At 47.3% G+C, this 19,412-nt stretch overlaps 1 protein-coding gene across 3 annotated transcripts in view; it reads left to right on the plus strand.

Moving 5' to 3' along the window:
* The first annotated feature begins 5,542 nt into the window (after nt 1-5,542).
* TXNDC5 (thioredoxin domain containing 5) overlaps nt 5,543-19,412 on the plus strand; it is a 38,919-nt gene continuing 25,049 nt past the window's right edge. The window contains exons 1-3 of one of the 3 annotated variants that reach the window (XM_080655276.1): nt 5,543-5,887; nt 9,349-9,498; nt 16,545-16,650. In XM_080655276.1, coding sequence (XP_080511402.1) covers nt 5,628-5,887; nt 9,349-9,498; nt 16,545-16,650 — 516 coding nt within the window. In that variant the 5' untranslated portion in view covers nt 5,543-5,627. Of the gene's footprint in view, nt 5,888-6,132; nt 6,358-6,571; nt 6,712-9,348; nt 9,499-16,544; nt 16,651-19,412 lie in introns of those variants that run through there. The other 2 variants (XM_080655277.1, XM_080655278.1) reach the window with 2 other exon arrangements.

Raw genomic sequence — 19,412 nt, forward strand, 5'->3', positions numbered from 1 at the left:
GGCGGTGACAACGAAAGCTAGGGTTTGCCCTCCCTAGCGGTTCCTCCCAGTTTGGTGACCACTGTGTTCACTGGGATGAGGACAGCTTTACACAAGAGGCTTTGCCTTATTTGCTGGGCCAGGGCTGTAATCGTCAGGGTTCTTGGTCAAGGAAGCCACTATCTAAAGGTAAACAAATGTGACTTTTCATTAATTCCTTCGTGTATTCATTCAAAAGCCTACACTAGACACCGTGTTTACACGCCTCGCGCATGGAGTCTAGAGTGGAAGCCTGACACTAAACAAAAATTACACAGACAAATGACTCTTCTGTTCAGGGGTACGAGGGAAAGGACAATATGGCAGCACAATGGGGGCAGCGAGCTGCTCCCTGCCAGGGTTAGAAAAGTCTCCCCTGAGAAAGTTGTATTCACTTCATTGTACAACTTAACTTCTCTGTCTTCAGGCTGCGCAGGATGGGGCTCTAGCAGGGACACTGGCAGCTGCTGTCACTCAAAGCCACAGGTCCCTCCCTCTGAGCCTGGGACTTGAGAGGAAGGTGAGCACCGCTGCAGGGATGCTGAGCGGTTTGGGGCATTTTGGCTCAGTTGGTTGGAGTGTCATCCAGGAAAGGCAGGACTGTGACTGATGCAGAGGAGGGGAATGTCATTCCCAGCAAAGGGAATAGCCAAGACTAAGTCATTGAGTCTCAGTGGAAACGGGGAGAGAGATTTGGGTAGAAAGATGGGCTCCTTCACCCAACACTTGCTGAGCATCTACTCTGTGCCAAGAGTTTGGGTTCCAGGAGATAGTGATGAATATGACAGGTATGTGTGGCCTTCATGGGGCTCACCAATGGAGAAGGGCCATTAACTCACTTAACACACAAATCTGCAACAAAACAGCATCGGGTTGGGAAAGGGGCCGTGCGGTGATGCAGCAATGGGGAGGGCACAGTGGGCAGAGGAAGGCTGCGCCAGAGGGATGCTTGGGGAAGGTGCCCTGAGGGGGTGATGTGGAGGCAGGAGGCCTGAGGGCACAAGGAGGCCAGTCACAGGGGAAGACAAGAGAGGGAGCAAGCACTGGGCATGATAGGCACAGAGGAGGGAAACATGGGCGGAGACTGAGGATCATCCGAAATGGCTAGAACCTGGGGGGGCCTGGCTGGCGGTGCTGCCGGAGAACGTGTCTTCCCCGAAGGCCCCTGAAAGCCAAGGCAAAGAGCTGGGATTTTATTCAAGGTGACAAGGAAGCCACGGAAGGACGGTAAGTGAAAAAGGAGGCGATTCAATTCTAGCTGCTATCTGAAGAACAGATGGGAGGGACACATGGGTGATAACATAATAATTGGGAGACTATTTCAGATGAGAAAACGAGAAGGGATATGACAGTCGTGGAAGCAATCAGTCGACTGGAGTTGGGTTTCAGAAATGAAAATGATGGAGCTTGCTGATGTGAGGTGGGGGCTGGACACCAGATTGAGACACAGCAATAAGGATAAGGGGAACAAAGGATGTAACAATCTGTGTTTCTGGTTTGAGCAAACAGCAGCATTTACAGAGGTGGAGAAACTAAAGGACAAGCAGGTTGCTGTAGGGAATCACAAGTTTGGTTTCGGCTACACCTGTAAGATAAACAAATGGTGATACCAGGTAGATAGTGAATGCTCAGAGACAGACGTCAGCTGGTAATATGAAATTTGGAGTCATCACATATAGACAGTGTCTAAAGCCATGGCTATGAATGGGATCACTTATGGAGTGAGTGTAGAGAGAAGAAAATTGGTTTGGAGACCAAGCCCGAAGAAACTTACGTCTAGAAGTTAGGTTGAGGAGTGAGGAGTAAGGTAGGGGCAAATCCGAGAAGCTGAGGCTAGTGTTGATCCAGATACGGGTCTATAGCGGGGCAGTATCAACTGTACTGAAGCTGCCAAGAAGCCTGGGAGATGAGGAGAGCAAAGTATTCTTCTGACTTGCCAATGTAGACATCTTCAGTGATGGGTGTATGGTGGGCATGGGAACCAGAATGGCATGTGCTAAAGAATTAATGGAAAGCGAAATGCAGATAATTCTTGAAAGGTTTTGCTATGAAGGGAAACTAAAGAATTGGGATAGCCCTGGCTCAGTTGGTTGGAGTGTCATCCTGTATACCAAAAGCTGACGGGTTTGGTTACTGGTTAGGGCACATACCCAGGTTGCGGGCCCCAGGCACATGTGGGAGGCAGCCAACCGATGTTTCTCTCTCACATCAATGTTTCTCTCGTTCTCTCCCTCCCTCCTGTCCTCTCTCTCTGAGAGTAATAAAATAAAATACAAAGCATTGGGATAGTGGCTGGGGCATCATGAGGTCAAGGGGCTTTAAAAAACATTTAAGTTAGGAGATACTAAAGTATGTTTGTACAAAGATGGAAATGATCCAATAGAGAGAGACAGCAGCTGAAATTAATGCAGGAGAGAAACAGCTGAGGGAGAGAGGTCTTTGAGCTGAGATGGTGTATGAGTTTCCATGCCTGCTCTAACAAACTACCACCAACTGTGGGACTTAAAACACACGTGTGTTTATTCTCTTCCAGTTCTGGAGGTCAGAAGTTCAAATACTAGTTTCACTGGACTAAAGTCAAATTGTCAGTAGGGCCAAAGGCTCCTCTGGAGGCCCTAGGGAAGAATCTGTATCTTCGCTTTTTCCAGCTTCTGAGTTGCATTCCCTGGTTCATTGTCCCTTCCTCTGTCTTCAGTCAGCAGTGAAGCATCTTCAAACCTCTCTCTGCTCTGGTCACACCATCTGCTCATCCACAGTCAAATTTCCTTGGCCTCTTTATTATAAGGACGCTCGTGATTATACTTAGGGCCTATCTAGATATCCAGGATAATCTCCCCACCTCAAAATCTTTCCTTTTTAATCACCCTCAAAGTCTCCTTTATTCTGTAAAGTCACACTCAGAGGTTCCAGGGACTAGGACCTGGAATGGCTCTAAAACACCTCTGGAGGACTGGCCTTGCTAGCAGGAGGATAATTTCTATCTGTGTAACCAGAGGAAGAGGGGGAAGAGGCTCATGCAGGGCTGTACAGATTTGGTGGTGAAAGATGAGGGAGGGCATGCTTTTTGGCTTCAATTTCTGAGAGAATTATGAGGTCATGTTGACAGCTGAGAGGGATGATGACTGAAGGAGGGTGGGGAGGGGATTGCATACAGTGGAAAAACAAACTAACTTTTAGGCTTTTCAGCATCACTGCAGGAGAGCATGGCAAGGTAGTCAGTATAAGGATGAGAATCCATGGGATGTAATTTGATCAGGAGGCAAGGGAAATAGGAGCCAAGGGATGGTGAGGACACAGTGAGATGGTGGGATTGGGAGCTCACAGGTCATGATGAGGGGATAGTGAGCAAAGTGAACTGTAAGTGCAAGAGGTGTTGGGCAGAGTTGGATGCCTTTAATTAGGACTTTGGAGACAGTGCAGTTTCAGGTAATGCCAAGTTCTAGGGTTTCCTTTTTTGGAGGGAGTCCCTGAAGGACAAATAGATGACCATCACCTAGATGTTGAAGACACCAGGAATGAAGACAGGAAAGGGGTGGCCCGGAAGCAAAGTCTTCAGTGAATAGGGTGCCGGTGGGGGCGTGACCTGGAAGAAGTTAGATGATGAACGTAGAGAGATGACAGGAACCAGAAGAGCAGTAAATGCCATACCTAATGGCATCAATTAAATGGGAGCTGGGGGTTGGCCAGCAGAAGGTGAAGAAATGGTTTGGGAGGAGCAATGGGGAGCAGGAAAGCTACCTTCTGCATTTCCTGGCTCTAAGGGACTCAGGTGTGAAAGAGTAGTTAACAGTTAAGAGGGCTCCTATGTTTCTACATTTGTACTAAGTAAGGAAAGAAGTGGATGCAATAAGAATGTGTGCTGCCCTGACTGGTTTGGCTCAGTGGATAGAGCGTTGACCTGCCGACTCAAGGGTCCCGGGTTCGATTCCAGTCAAGGGCATGTACCTTGGTTGCGGGCACATCCCCAGTGGGGGGTGTGCGGGAGGCAGCTGATCAATGTTTCTCTCTCATCGATGTTTCTAACTTTCTATCCCTCTCCCTTCCTCTCTGTAAAAAATCAATAAAATATATATATATTTTTTAAAAAAGAATGTGTGCTAATCTTTTGTTGGAATTTCCCAACATCACAGTGGATGGGTTTGGGAAGTATGAGATTTGCGGGAGGATAGAGATGAGAGTCTGACAGTAGGTTATTGGAGAGGATCCCTGGATGTGTAATAGTGAGTTTTAAAAGGACACCAAGCACATGGAATCACATCACAATGGGCCTTGAGAATGTGTCTTAACTTGAGGTTGGGGTGTTGAGCAGCAAACTATCATGGTCAAAGGCAGGCTTTAGGAAAAATAATCCTGAAGAAAAGAGGTCCTTCCTTAGAAAGCTATTGCAATAGGCCAGTATTAAGGGTTCAGAGTATAAATTCTGAGAATAGTGTAAGAAATGATAGCTCTAAGAAATGTACTTGGTTTGAATTAGAGCAGATAAGGGAAATGAGAGCGAGTGGGGAATGGTTCTCATGTTTCAGGTTTTGAATGGAAATTAATGGTTTTGGTATTGGGCAAATCATGGCTAAAAAGGTTCAGCAGTGGCTGAACCTGAGGCTGGAGCCCTGTCATGACAGGTGAATCAGTGGGCTCTTCCCCTGTTGCCAGGCCTGGAGTCATGGTCTCCAGTTTCCCAGACTGAGGATAATCAAGGACCAAGCAGGATCCAGGAAGCTAACCATGGATGGTCCCTCATTTAGTTTCAGATCCTCAGGGCAGGGTCTGAAGCTTCAATTGCCATAAGCAATAGGGCTGTGTGCAGGTGTGAATTGTGAGGTGCCCAAGACCAGGGGATACCTTTCAGCCATTCCACAAGGGACAGGTTCAGCCGGAGTAGGGATGTTGTCATTCATCTTTCTAACTCTCACGCACCATGACTTAGGGCACAGTAAGACACACCAGCTAGTCTTGTAAGGAGGAGGCCTGCAGGACTTGTCTACAAGAGGCAGCTTTGACTTTTCCCCCTGTTCTCCCCCAAGTTAAGGCAGGGCAGGGATAACAGGCAAGGGTTCCATCACACCTTTGAGCTCAGACTCAGAATCACATATGATGTCTCGCCAAGAATTTGACTCATTCAGGTGCACACCCCACCCACTTTTGCTCAATTTCCTACATTCTGCTGACAGCCATCTCTTTTCTTCCCTTTGCCCAAAAGGCTGGGTCTCTGTATGCCAAGATTAACCGAGGCTGACATTCCCTCTGTGGCATTCCTGCCTGGTCTCCGACCCTCCAACATTCACCCTTGCTCTGAGCTGAGCGGGCACTCCTTGGGTTTGGGGAAGCGCAGGAGCCCGGTGGGACTAACCCGAACCGTCGCGGGAAGTGCTGAAGGCCTGGCACGTAGGGCTCACCCGGGAACCAGGACCCACCAAGTCTCCCGCCCCGCTCTCCGGCGCGGCGGGCGCGCGCACTCAGTCTGGGCCCGGCCGGGCGCGGGCGCGGGCGCGCCGAGCGGGGCGGGGCGAGGAAGGGGCGCGGCTTCGGTGGGCGGCGCGCGGGGCAGACGGCAGCGGGGGCGCCGTGGAAGGGACCGGCCGCCGCGGTAGGAACGCGCCAGCCCCGCCGCGATGCCCGCGCGCCCCGGACGCCTCTTCCCCGCGCGGCCCCGGCTACTGGCCCCGGCCGCGCTGCTGCTGCTGCTGTTCGGTCATGGCGGCGGCGGGCGCTGGGGCGCCAGGGCCCAGGTGCCGGGCGCGGCGGCGGATGAACCCCACGCGGCGTTCGGCGGGGACCCGGAGGACCCGCACACCAAGCACCTGTACACGGCCGACATGTTCACGCACGGGATCCGGAGCGCCGCGCACTTCGTCATGTTCTTCGCGCCCTGGTAACTGGACGCGCCGTCTCCTCGGGCCCCCCAAGCCCCGCAAACTGGGCTCCCGGAGCGGCGCTGGGCCGGGGCCTGAGGGTGCAGGGACCCCTGCGGGCCGCGGGGCGGGCCGGGGCGCTCTCGGCTGACGTGGCGCCGGGCGGCCGGGGCGGTGCAGGAGGGGGCGGTCCCGACCCGGGAGCCCGGAATAGGCCGTCCCTCCCCTACCCAAGTCCCCCTCCCCCGAGTCCCTGGACCCGACCAGGGGAAGGGCACTCGTGGAGCTTTGGGGCTGCTGGAAGCCTAGGGGCCACCCCTCAGTCCCCTGCCCCAAACTTGCTGCGCCCGCCGGAGGCCTGACTGAGCGGCGGGACCGGGGCACGTGCGGCGGCCAATGGGAACCAGGGGTCCTGCCGCGGATTCTGTTCACGCGCTGCAGGGCTAATCGTCTGCCTGAGGGTTTAATTGGAAAATAGGAACTCACAAAGGTGTGAATTCCTACTTTGTGTGTTCCTAAGGTGGGAAGGGTGGCCCAGGCAGAAGAGGGTTCCTGTGCCGCCGCGAGAGTAGTGCGAATTCTGGAGTCGCCCGTACAGCTCCAGTGGATGGGGCTGTGCTCTTGGTGACTGGAGCCCACTGGCCTTCAGCTCAAGGCTGTCTTCTGGCTCCTCCTCCCCTCTGCTCTCCTGGGGCCTGCTCATCTAGAAAGTGTGAGATGCCAGAACTCACCACGTAGAAAGGATGGTACCTCTTGCCATGGTTGTAGGGTAGGGCTAACCTCAGAGACCCCTACCCTGAGAGTTGTCCTAGCGAAGGACTTCCTGTCATTCACACCAGCACAGGTGGTGTTTTTCTTCCTGAGTGTCTCAGTGAAGGGAGGTTCTCACAGGGCAGAGCAGAAAGCTAGTGTTTGGGCACAAGGCAGTTTGCAGGCTTATTGCAGAATTTGGCCTCCTTCCCCAATGTGGGGGAGAAGCCCACTGAGATGTGGGAAAGGGATATAAGAAGGAACAAAGAGAAGATGCCTAAGAAAAACAGCCTATTCAGAAAATGTGCTGGCAGAAGTTGGAGGAACTTTTTTCCCTTTCTCCCCATATTCAAGTCATTACTGGATTTTATTCAGTTTATTTGGAGTTAAGTCAACTTTCGGGGGCGGGTTTGAGTCGCAGCTATCATGTATTAACAGTGTTTCAAGTTCCCAAGAACCAACTGACTTGGATTTTTAGAACCACTGTGGTATAGAAAAGTACATAAAATAATTATTCAGTATTAACAGTTACTTTGGGAAGGAGTATTCTTAGAGTAATTATTTCAAGTATGTACAGTACTTAATTGGAGCTAATTCCAGTGGAATAAATCTGTCTCTGTATTTTCTCTTTTTATTTTTAGAAGAAAAAAATGACATGTAGACATAATAAGTCCATGCATGTAATGGAGTTTTAATTTTGGAGAATCTGTAATACTCACCAGCTAGTCCTGGACTGAGTGAGGGAGAAGATGGCAAATTTGAGCTCTTGGTATTAAGTAAATTCTTTTTTCATTGTATGTGGTTCATGCTCTTTTAGGTGGATGCCCCCAGAAAAAGTAACTTAATTTTTATTTTGCTTCTGAATAATCTATAAAATATTTAAACAGATATGTGGGGTTTTCTATGACGACATTTAAAAGTTACACTTTAACAGCAGATTGGAACTCAGATAGAATATGTAGTGGGTTCCCCCCAACCCCTCATCTCATTCCAGTTTCAGTTTCTGTGGGATACTGGAAGCCCACATGTGGTTTGAGATCAGGGGTACCATGCAATGAAAACATTAACTTTGTATTTTTGCTCTGAACTTGACAGATGTAGGGTAGTCCTGCTGTAGGTTTTGTGCCAGTATCTTCTCTAGGGCTGGTTTGCAGGACACACTAAACCTGGTGGTGACAGTGAGGTGAAGGTTGGGGCCACCTCCTTGGGAGGACCAGGTAGCTTTGCTCTGCTACATGGCCACAAGACACCTTCTGAATGCAGCTGCTGTCTCAGAGGTTCATGCTGTAGCCAGAAGGGTCCCAAACCAGAAGTGCTAACTACAAGGCACCTGTGGATCTATCACTGAGAAATTGCCGAACACTTAAGTATACCACAAGCATGTGCTAGATACAGTTGTGAAAAAGATAATGCTGTCGTCTTGGCCCTTTTACCACATATACATAGATATAACACTGGTTTTCCCTCACAATTATCTTTCAGAAAAGAGGGAATTATATTGTTTTGGTATATCTTATAAAGCAGGGATTCTCTTAGCTGCCCAAGAAAGTGCTGCTTAGGGAAGATAACGTTGGCTTGAAGGAAACTTTTTTTCTGCTACCTTAGATGTGTATTATAGAGATCATCTGTCAGAAAAGAAGAGAAATTATTTTACTGAGAAGTTATTTTGAGGATAAGCAAGCATCCTCAAAGCATTAAAGGTCACTTTAGAAAGCAGCACAGCAAGCAGTTTCATTGTAGACATCATGCATACACACTTAGCAGGTGAATGGGGAAAAAAGTACCCATGTGCCGTAATGATACATGACTGCTTGAAGCTTGAGATAAAGTTTCTAGAATTCAATCATGGCACTGCAGACAGCAGACAATAAAGAAGATCAGCTATATGACAATAGATTTAGTTGATGGGAAAGATGCTGATACTGTTAAGACATGTAAAGAACAGCACAAAGCAATAATTTCAAGTTAACATTATTTTAAATCACCAGGGATTTAAAAATATCTGTGTGTAGTTAAATTCATACAATGACTATTATAAGCATACATTTGATTATATCAAATTAAAAGTGTGAGTGGGCCCAAACTTTTTTAAAGCTTCTCATTGGAGAGTATGCAGAATTGATTTAATTTTGGGGTAGCCTTGCATTTGTAGATATTGGGTATATACTAGAGGAGACCTGACTAAATAATAAAGAGGCAATTATAGCAAAAAGTGCTAGGCTGCATCAGTAGAAGAAGAGAAGAGAATGGGCACCAAATAGCCTGAGAAGTCAGGGCTGGAGGAAGTGACACCTAAACTAAACCTGAAGGGCAAACAGCAATTAGCTAGGTGGGTTTAGGGAGGAAGCGCCAGAGCGCATGTAGTGATTCAGCTCTGGCCCTTTCAGAAAACTGCAGATCCTGCAGTGTAGTACAGGGGAGACTGCAAGGGCAGGAGGCAGCTGGGGCACCGAGGTGAAGGGGGAGGTCAGTAGGGGCACCTCAAGGAGGACCTAGCACAGTACCTTGCTAAATTTGGATGTCATGATAAGAACACTGCAGGGACTTTCAGGTGGTGGGTTGTAAGCAGGGGAGTGAGGTTTTGTACTGATTGTGAGCTAACCCATCTCTGCTGTGGTGTAAAGAAGGGATCAGAGAGCCCCATAGTCCGTGGAAATGGCTGAAGGGGGCCGGGGGTTGGGCATCCTCTGACCCTGCACTCAGTACACTTGTTACTCTCACCTTGTTATAGGTGTGGGCACTGCCAGCGGCTGCAGCCTACTTGGAATGAACTGGGAGACAAGTACAACAGCATGGAAGATGCCAAAATCTACGTGGCTAAAGTGGACTGCACGGCCAGCTCAGACGTGTGCTCCAACCAGGGCGTGCGAGGATACCCCACGTAAGTAGGAAGGGCACATGCTTCCCATATCTTCCAGGTTTTCCACATCTTTTGGCCAGATGCCTTTGGCCAAAGAAAGCCCAAGTTACATTTTTGGTAACTTCCTTTGTAGTTCTGAGGCGTGAGGGGCTGCTAAATTTAAGCAGGCAGTCCCTGTTGTTAGGAAAGATTATATTTAACACCACGTCTATATTAGGTGTCTTTTTGTACCTTCTTTGGAAAAAGCCTTTGATTAATCAGTGTTGGGTTTTCCTGTTTATAGGAACATGAGTTTTCAAGGTAAAAATGATGGTCTCTATGAGGTCCTGTCATGTTTGATGTTCACGAGGACATTACACAATTGAGTACAGATTTTGTCATCAATTTAGTATTGATTTTTGATCACTGTTATTCCTAAGCATCTTCCTAGAGTAATTCCCATGTGACTAGCACAAGGCTATTTCTTTTGGTCAGAAAGGTAACAAAGTGGGATACAGTGGTTCTGACAAGTAACATGACTTCCTCTCTTGACAGTTAAAAGGGTTTTTTGGTTTTAAGAAATAGAAATTGAAACTGGCTTAATAAACAAAGAAGGGGATTCATTAGTAGGCTGTGAGGGAAGCTCTGAGACTCTGCTCCAAAGATTTGGGGGCCTGTTTTTATGGGTCTCCCTTAAGATGTCTTTACCTTCTGGCTCTGTCTCTGTTGCCAGGGTGGACTTGGGCGACCACTCACTGGCCCAGCTTGGACGGGTGTTCATTCTGGGAACAGTCGTGTGGCCAGAGAGGCCGGATCTCGTAGGAAAACAGCAGCCCCATTCAGGCCACACGGCAGTGGAGAGCCCTTCTCCAAAAAAGGGAGGACAGCGGAGGGGTTGGCTGCTGCAGTCCCAGAAATACTTGTTCACGTTGGTGGATTAAGGAAAGTCTATCTAAAACCTGAGCTTATCTCCCAACCTCAGAGTCAGTATGGAAAAGTGGAAGGAACTCTGGGCTGGAACCTAGAGGCCAGGGTTGAATCCCAGCTCCACCATCTAGTTACCGTGTAACTCTGGCCACACTGGTTAACTTCTGAGTCTAAAGTAGGACACTGAGACTCACCCCACCCCCCTGAACATTGTTATGAAATAGAATGTGTGCAAACACCATTCTGAGCATACCCAGCAAATATTAGGTTTCCCCTAACATTTGGAAATTCGGCATTTCCACATAGGACTCTGGAATTCTTGGTCTTTGGTGAATGCTCGCTAATCTAAGTGCCATAGTTCAAGTCTGCATCAAGTCAGGTCACATGGAGATAAAATTTCCCACCATGTGTACCTACCTAAAGGGACCAGTGTCCTGTGCATCATCACATTGCCTTTAAAGTAAACTCTGCTTGGATGGAGTGTCCCAAAGAAGCGGTCACTGAGTCGTGGGAGCAGGAGAGGAGATGGCTGCTCACCTAGTGAGAGCCTGTGACCTCAAAGTGCAGAGGCCGCAGAGATGGTTGACTGTGGTGGCCACTCTTAAACAGCTGGCCCTCTGTGGCCCTGTGGTTATGTGCACCACCAGCCGTGCCACAGGGAAGGAGAAACAACAGGAGCTGTCACAGGGCTGAAAGGGCGCACAGTAGGGGCAGCAGAGAGGGGAGGAGAGCTTCTACCTGGACTTGACTATATGAGCTATCTGGCTGCAACTCCATAGATTGCTCTTCACATATTTTTTTTTTTTTTGGTTGACTTTTTTTTATTTTTATTTTAATAAATATTTATTCAGATTATTACAATTGTTCTCCTTTTCCCCCCCATAGCTCCCCTCCACCCAGTTCCCACCACCCCACCTTCTGCCCTTACCTACCCCCCACTGTCCTCATCCATAGGTGTATGATTTTTGTCCAGTCTCTTCATGAACCCCCCATACCCCTTTCCCCCTGAGAATTATCAGTCCACTCCCTTTCTATGCCCCTGATTCTATTATATTCACCAGATTATTCTGTTCCTCAGGTTTTTAATTCACTTGATTTTTAGGTTCACTTGTTGATAGATATGTATTTGTTGTTCATAATTTTTATCTTTACTTTTTTCTTCTTCCTCTTCTTTAAGAATACCTTTCAGCATTTCATATAATACTGGTTTGGTGGTGATGAACTCCTTTAGCTTTTTCTTATCTGTGAAGCTCTTTATCTGCCCTTCAATTCTGAATGATAACTTGCTGGGTAGAGTAATCTTGGTTGTAGGTTCTTGCTATTCATCACATTGAAAATTTCTTGCCACTCCCGTCTGGCCTGCATAGTTTCTGTTGAGAAATCAGCTGACAGTCGTATGGGTGCTCCCTTGTAGGTAACTAATTGTTTTTCTCTTGCTGCTTTTAATATTCTCTCTTTGTCTTTTGCTCTTGGCATTTTAATTATGATGTGTCTTGGTGTGGTCCTCTTTGGATTCCTTTTGTTTGGGGTTCTGTGCACTTCCTGGACTTGTAAGTCTATTTCTTTCACCAGGTGGGGGAAGTTTTCGGTCATTATTTCTTCAAATAGGTTTTCAGTATCTTGCTCTCTCTCTTCTGGCACCCCCATAATTCTGATGTTGGTACGCTTGAAGTTGTCCCAGAGTCTTCTTACACTATCTTCAACTTTTTGGATTTTTTTTTGCTTTTTGCTTTTTCGGTTGAGTGTTTTTTGCTTCTTTGTATTTCAATTCTTTGACTTGATTTTTGTGTTCCTCTTGTCTGTTTTTGGGTCTCTGTATAATATTTTTTATTTCAGTCAGTGTATGTTTAATTTCTAGTTGGTCCTTTTTCATATCTTCGAGGGTCTCATTATATTTATCGGCCTTTTCAAGGATATTCTTGAAAAGCCTTATAACAGTGGTTTTGAATTCTATATCCAGTCGTTTGTTTTCCTCCATTTCTTTCGTTTGTGATCTGATTCTTTGATGCCGCATTTTCACTGCTTCCCTGAGTTGGTAGGGTAGATTTGTGTGCTAGGTTTCCAATATGGCCCAGTGGGTCTGCCTCCCCAGTTAACCTGAGGTGGACACTCTTGGTGCACCCCTTTGTGGACTGTGTGTACAGCCTTGTTGTACTTAAGTCTTGATTGTTGTTGGTATCACTGGGAAGAATTGACCTCCAGGCCAGTTGGCTGTAAGGATCAGCTGTGTCTATGCTGGGAGAAGTTCGGTGCTGGCGACCGCCTTATAGGATTAGACTTGCCAAATTGCAATAGCCTCTGTGCTCAGCTTGGATGGGGTGGCGTCTCAGTCTTGGCTTCCCGTCAGCCTTGCCCTTGCACGCACGTGCGCGCCTTCAGACCTCTGCCTTCCCCGGCTCCCGAGTCTCTGCCCGAGAGTCCAGACTCCCCCCACAAGAGCGTGGGTCCCCAGGGGCTCGCCCGGAACTGGGGTTCACTGCAGTCAGAACTGGGGCTCAGTGCGGTCGGGGGCTTCCTTCCCCCTTCCGCCGGAGAAAGTCAGCCAGGCTCTCAGCCGCCCTTCCTCTCTGCGCGCACAAAGACCCTTTGCCATACCTCCAATTCTCTGTGAGCTTTTCTCTTTCCTTCTAGTTGTAGAATTTTCACTCAGCCAGCTTTCCTGTGGTTCTGGATGGTGTCCGTTCTGTCTTTTAGTTGTAGTTTTGAAATTGTTGTGCGAGGCAGCAGTTTAGGTGCTTACCTATGCCGCCATCTTGGTTTCTCCTCGCTCTTCACAGATTTTAAAAGATCCATGTTGGATCATGTGTCCTGATTTTTATTAAGAAGATAAGGTCTCCCAAATAAAACACTGGTTTTGTGTTTGAAAAAAATGTAAAGTGAGCTTACACTATGCCGGATGTGATTTGGGAAGGACCCTGCATGCCCATGACACACAGGTGCCTGAGGAGAGATTTGTTTCATTGAAGGCAGGAGGCGGATGTGCTGCATGAAATGTAGTCACAGGAGGGCGTTCATAGGTTATCTCTTGAGCTTTTACTTGCCAGCCTGAATCGGAGAGTGGATGTCGGTGCCTGAACATGGGGTGTGTGTGTCGGTATATCTGCCTTTGTGTCATTCTTCCTGGCCTCCAGGAGGAGAGGGAGGCATTGAGTTCCCGTGCCCCTGCAGGTGGCTGACTGTGCTCAGGAAAGTGTTGAGGTCCTCCTGTGGAGCCAGAAAATAACCTTTGCCCTCTGGGAGAACGTGAGCAGGGGCAGGGCTGAAAGAGGCTCGTAGGGCTGCCATAACAGAGTGCCACAAACGGCTGGTTGAAAAGAACAGACATTTATTCTCAGTTCTGGAGGCCAGCAGCTCAAAATCAAGGCATCAGCAGGGCCATGTTCCCTCGAAACCTGTCAGGAAAGCCTACTTGCCTCTTCCCTGCTTCTGGGGGTTTGCTAGCAATCTTTGGTGTTCCTTGGCGTGTAGACGCATCCCTCCAGTCCTCCATCTTCACGTGGCCTTCTCTCTATGTGTCCAAATTTCTCCTTTTAATAAGCACACAGTCATAGTAAATGAGAGCGCACCCTATTAACCTCAGCTTAACTTACCTCCGTAAAAATATTCTTTCTACATAGGCCACATTCTCAGGTACTGTGGTCAGGACTGCAACAGATCTGATTTGGGAGACACAGTTCAGTCCATAGCACTATCTCATTGCTTGTAGCAGAACTTTCATCACATTGTTTTCCACAGTGACCCATAAACTTGCTCCCAGACAGTCTCCTTGAAAAAGAAATAGATCACCAAAAAACTCCCAAATGCCCATTTGGAGGTTGGTGATAGCAGAACAGTTTGGCCTTGTACCCTGCGGCTCTCTCTCCCTCCACAGTGAGAATTGAAGTCAGACCGAAAAGTCTGTAGAGGAAGCTCTAATTTTATTCCTAGGCTCTGTGAACTTTAGGAAGAATCTCAGACTTGGGCAGGCAGAGAAGTTTTCAGTCCATCAAAAAGAGATTTTTAAAAAAGTATTTATTTTGTTTTTGCTCAAAGCACACCACATTGGAAAAATACCACAGCTTGGGTTTTACTGATTTTTAAAGTTAGCAAAGAAATGGGGAATGCGTTTGACAACGCCTGGTCCTTTCTGATATTTGAGGATCCTGAAGCTCTTTGGAGAGAGATGCTTGGAAGGGAGAAAGGAGGTGGAAAGGACAGTAGCATCTTCTAATTTTCTGGGCCAAGCACATGTTTCCAGAGCTTTATATGGTCCCAGGGGTGGGTCTGGGCATTCTTCTTATTCTTTTTTTTTTTTTTTTTTTTTTAATGATTTATTGTTTAAAGTATTACATACAAGTATTACATATGTCTTTTTTTTTTTCCCCATTGGCCACCCCCCAGCACATGCCCTCACCCCTCTAGTGTCTGTGTTCATTGGTTATGCTTATGCATACAAGTCCTTTGGTTGATCTCTTACACCCCATCCCCAACCTCCCCTACCTTTTCTCTTAAGATTGATGGACTATTCAATGCTTCTCTGTCTCTGGATGTATTTTTGTTCATCAGTTTATGTTGTTCATTATATTCTACAAATGAGTGAGATCATGTGATATTTATCTTTCTCTGACTGGCTTATTTTGCTTAGCATAATGCTCTCCAGGTCCATCCATGCTGTTGCAAATGGTAAGAGTTCTTTCTTTTTTCTTTTAAATATTTTTTTTTTATTGATTTCAGAGAGGAAGGGAGAGGGGGAGAGAGAGAAACATCAATGATGAGAGAGAATCATTGATCGGCTACCTTCTGCATGCATGTGCCCTTGGTCAGAATTCAACCTGGGACCCTTCAATCTGCAGGTCGACACTCTATCCATGGAGCCAAACCGACTAGGGCTAAGAGTTCTTTATTTTTTATAGCAGCGTATTCTTAATTGTGAAATCATACTTTGGAGTTGCTTACAATGTTAAACTTCAGGAAGTCACAGGCATACTCGCCAAATCTAGTTAGATTTTGGCTTTTTGTTACGGTTGTAAAAGTATAAGCTGCTGAGGAAGTGGCATGAATATTCTTTGTTGGAGGCACATTAGGAAAGTCACCTAAGCCCATCACAGGATCTTAGCTTCTGGGTGAGGCCAGTAAGCCTGTTTTAATGCAAAGACCTCCTGCAGCCAATGTGTTGGTTTTCTGGTGTAGCTGTGAAACTTCATTTTAAGTCATTTGGGGAGTTAGCTAGTCAAACCCACAGTTCTGATTGCGGCACATCTTACTTTCTGACACTGAATTTTGGGCATCTGCTAATAAACTCCAGGTGCATGCTGTAGATTGTAAGGGGTGTTTCAGATGAGCAGGCTTGCCAAAAAAAGCCTGTCTGTGTGTTTTTCTGTCAGTAGCCACATTTCCCCCTCCATCCCTGACATCTTCTACTAATTCTGTCAATAGAAGAATTAATCCCGCCCCCTTGTTCCTTGACACCTTCTACCAAGTTTTATCACGAGCATGTTTTTCCATGACCGGTGGCATGATACAGGGTCTGGAAGTATTAACTAGAGCCTCTGGCGATGTCTTTTGCTCATCTCTAAAGGAATGCTCCATACTCTGTCTGCAGATCTCTTCAGAGGCTAATATGTGTAGAAAAATAAAAGATTCCTTCTCTGTGGGGAAGTGAATAACCATCAGCCGTTGTCAAGGTTGTTCTTATACCTGGATGCTCATGCTTTGTAAGTCAAGGAGCTGTCATGGCAGCCTGGAAATACAGTGCTGTTTCTACTACAGTTCTCATTTTAAAAAATATAAAAAAGCAGGACATGAACTACTAAAACTGGGAAGGATGGCAACCCCCTGGCAGGGAAAGCTTGAGAGTTCTGCACAAGTGAACACCTGCAGCCTGGGGTTTAATTCACAGCTTTGGGCATGATGTGTCCACCTCAGCTTTATTTTTCTTGAATAAAATATAAAACTTTAAAGATCATAGGATTAAATGAATATATCATCTCCTAGATTGTTTTTTTTTCTTTGCAAGTTTCATCAGAGAGTGGCAGATACTGCCTGGCTGCAGCCCACTGATCACTCACTTCCTGGCTGCCTCACTAAACCAGCTTGCTCCCTGATATGATGGTGCTCTTTGCTCAGAGCAGTTTGGAGTGTTTTAAAAATCTGCTCTGTCTAATCCTTTGTTCCCCTTTCAGCTTGAAGTTGTTCAAGCCTGGCCAGGAAGCTGTGAAATACCAAGGTCCCCGGGACTTCCAGGCGCTGGAAAACTGGATGCTGCAGACACTGAATGAGGAGCCTGCCGTGAGTGCACAGAGAGCTCCCTCCCTCTCTTTCTTCCTACATTTTGGGGTAATAAAGAGGCCAGTTTAGGTGAAAAATTAAGGATACTATTTTGAGACTACTTTTTATATTTTTAGGACTCATTGATATAAGATTAACTTTTTTTCCTTCTCAATTTTTTTGTTGTGTTAAAAACACAAGAAAAAATGTACTATCTTCACTGTTTTAAGTGTACAGTTTAATGGCATTAAATACATTCATAATGTTGTGCAAAAATCACCACCATCCATCTCCAGAACTCTCTCATCTCTAAGATGAAACTCTGTACAATTAAACACTAACTCCCCTACCCTCTTCCCTCCAGCCCCTGGCAACCACCATTCTACTTTTTGGGTCTATGATTTTAACTCTAAGTACCTTATGTCAGTGGAAAAGATTAACTTTTAAAAAATTTTTTATTATGGAAATATTCAAACATGTACAAAAGTAGAAAGAAAAGTCTAGTGCCGTGATGTCCAACCCGTGTGCCGCAAGAATTTTTAAAACATGCAATACCTGACTCTCCTGGTAGTTAGCTATGTGTGCCACGAGATGAAAAAGGCTGGAAACCGCTGGTCTAGTGCCCTGTTCAGCAAACTGCGGCTTTGCCGCTCTGTTGACTAATGAGTTTGCCGACCACTGGGATAGGGGCTTAATCACAAGGAACAACAATAGCCTGTAATTATTGGAATCGAGAGTCTAGATCAGTGGTCAGCAAACTCATTAGTGAACAGAACGGCAGACTGTGGCTCACGAGCCGCATGTGGCTCATGAGCCGCAGTTTGCCGACCACTGGTCTAGTGAATGATGTCTGAGTGATGAGGAGTGTAATGAAGATGGTCCCCTGTGCCCATCCCCTGCTTTAACAAGTATCCCAGAGTGTGAATCCTTCCTTTCCTTCTCAACCCTCAGTCCATAAGACCCTACTGGCTTTGTTGATAACATCCTATCTAATAAAAGAGTAATATGCAAATTAACCATCACTCCACTATACCCACAAGCCATGCCCACCAGCCAATCAGGAGCGAGTATGCAAATTACCCAACTAAGATGGCTGCAGCCACTGAGCGAGCAGGAGGCTTGGGTTTCCCCAGCAATGGAGGAAGCCAAGCTTTCCACACACCCTGGCCGGCCCAGGCCTCCACTCAAGGCTACAAAGTTTCAATTATAGAAGATAAATAAATCCCAACAGAAATGGCTGCGGCCATGGAGCAAGCAGGAGGCTTGGCTCCGCTCAAGGCTACAAAGTTTCAATTATAGAAGATAAATAAATCCCAGATACAAGGGCCTCCACTTGGGTCGCTGGGGGGCGTGGCCGGCCTGCAAACCACCACAGGGCCCTTGCCCAGGCCACCCCATGCCCCAAGGGGACCCCCACCCTGATCCAGGACACCCTTCAGGGCAAACCAGCCGGCCCCCACCCGTGCAGCAGGCCTCTATCCTATCTAATAAAAGAGTAATATGCAAACTGACCATCACTCCAACACACAAGGTGGCTGCCCCGATGTGGTCAAAGATCCTGCCCCCATGTGGACACAAGATGGCCACCACAAGATGGCCAGCAGGGGAGGGCAGTTGGGAGGGACCAGGCCTGCAGGGAGGGCAGTTGGGGGTGATCAAGCCTGCAGGGGAGAGCCGTTAGGGGTGACCAGGCCAGCAGAGGAGGGATGTTGGGGGCGACCGGGCCTGCAGGGAAGGGCAGTTGGGGCGGACCTAGGCCTGCCAGGGAGAGCAGTTGGGGGGGACCAGGCCTGCAGGGGAGGGCAGTTAGGGGTGACCAGGCCTGCAGGGGAGGGCAGTTAGGGGCAAACAGGCTGGCAGGGGAGCAGTTAGGCATCAATCAGGCTGGCAGGGGAGTGGTTAGGGGGTGATCAGGCTGGCAGGCAGAAGCAGTTAGGGGCAATCAGGAAGGCAGGCAGGCGAGCAGTTGGGAGCCAGCAGTCCTGGATTGTGAGAGGGATGTCCGACTGCCCGTTTAGGCCCGATCCCGGTAGGATCGGGCCTAAACGGGCAGTCGGACATCCCTCGAGAGGTCCCAGATTGGAGAGGGTGCAGGATGGGCTGAGGGACACACACCCCTAACCCCGTGCACGAATTTCGTGCACTGGGCCTCTAATAACTTAATAGTCTTAAAACTTTAGTGTCTTAATTTCCTTTGTACACTATGAGTAATATCAGGAAGTTGTGGAAACTGGATGATTTCTGAGATTATTTTTTAAACACATCATGTGTAGAATGTTACTTACTAAAAAATTTACAATCCTCTCCTCTTTGACGTTGGGAGTCTTAATTTTTTTATGAGTTATTGTGATTGTAAGTCATTCTTTACGTGTCCCTTTGAGTGTGGTGCTGACTGCTCAGTCCTCAGAGGCTTGGGGGACTTTGGTGGTCTGTGGTATTATATTGGTGAGGGACTGGAAAGGTGGCCAGTATTCCCATGCTGTATGTTTCTGAAGAAACATTTTAAGAGCAGCCGAAGTCTTTGAATGTAATTTCAATTTAAACACTTAACTTATTGTATCAGATAGGTGTTCACAGATTTAAAGGTTGTTTGTGCTCATGTGCAATATCAGTCTTTGGGGGGCTCAGCTGCTACTGCTTTCATTTTCCAGGGTGTCTGTGTGGTCCTTCATGACGTGTCCCTTTGAGTATGGTGCCGACTGTCAGTCCCCAGAGGCTTAGGGGACTTTGGTGCTTCCTATGTGCACCTGTATCTTACATCTCATAGTCTATGAGTATATGGT

This window comes from Plecotus auritus (genome assembly GCF_963455305.1).
Source record: "Plecotus auritus genome assembly, chromosome: 2".
NCBI classification, from domain to species: domain Eukaryota; kingdom Metazoa; phylum Chordata; class Mammalia; order Chiroptera; family Vespertilionidae; genus Plecotus; species Plecotus auritus.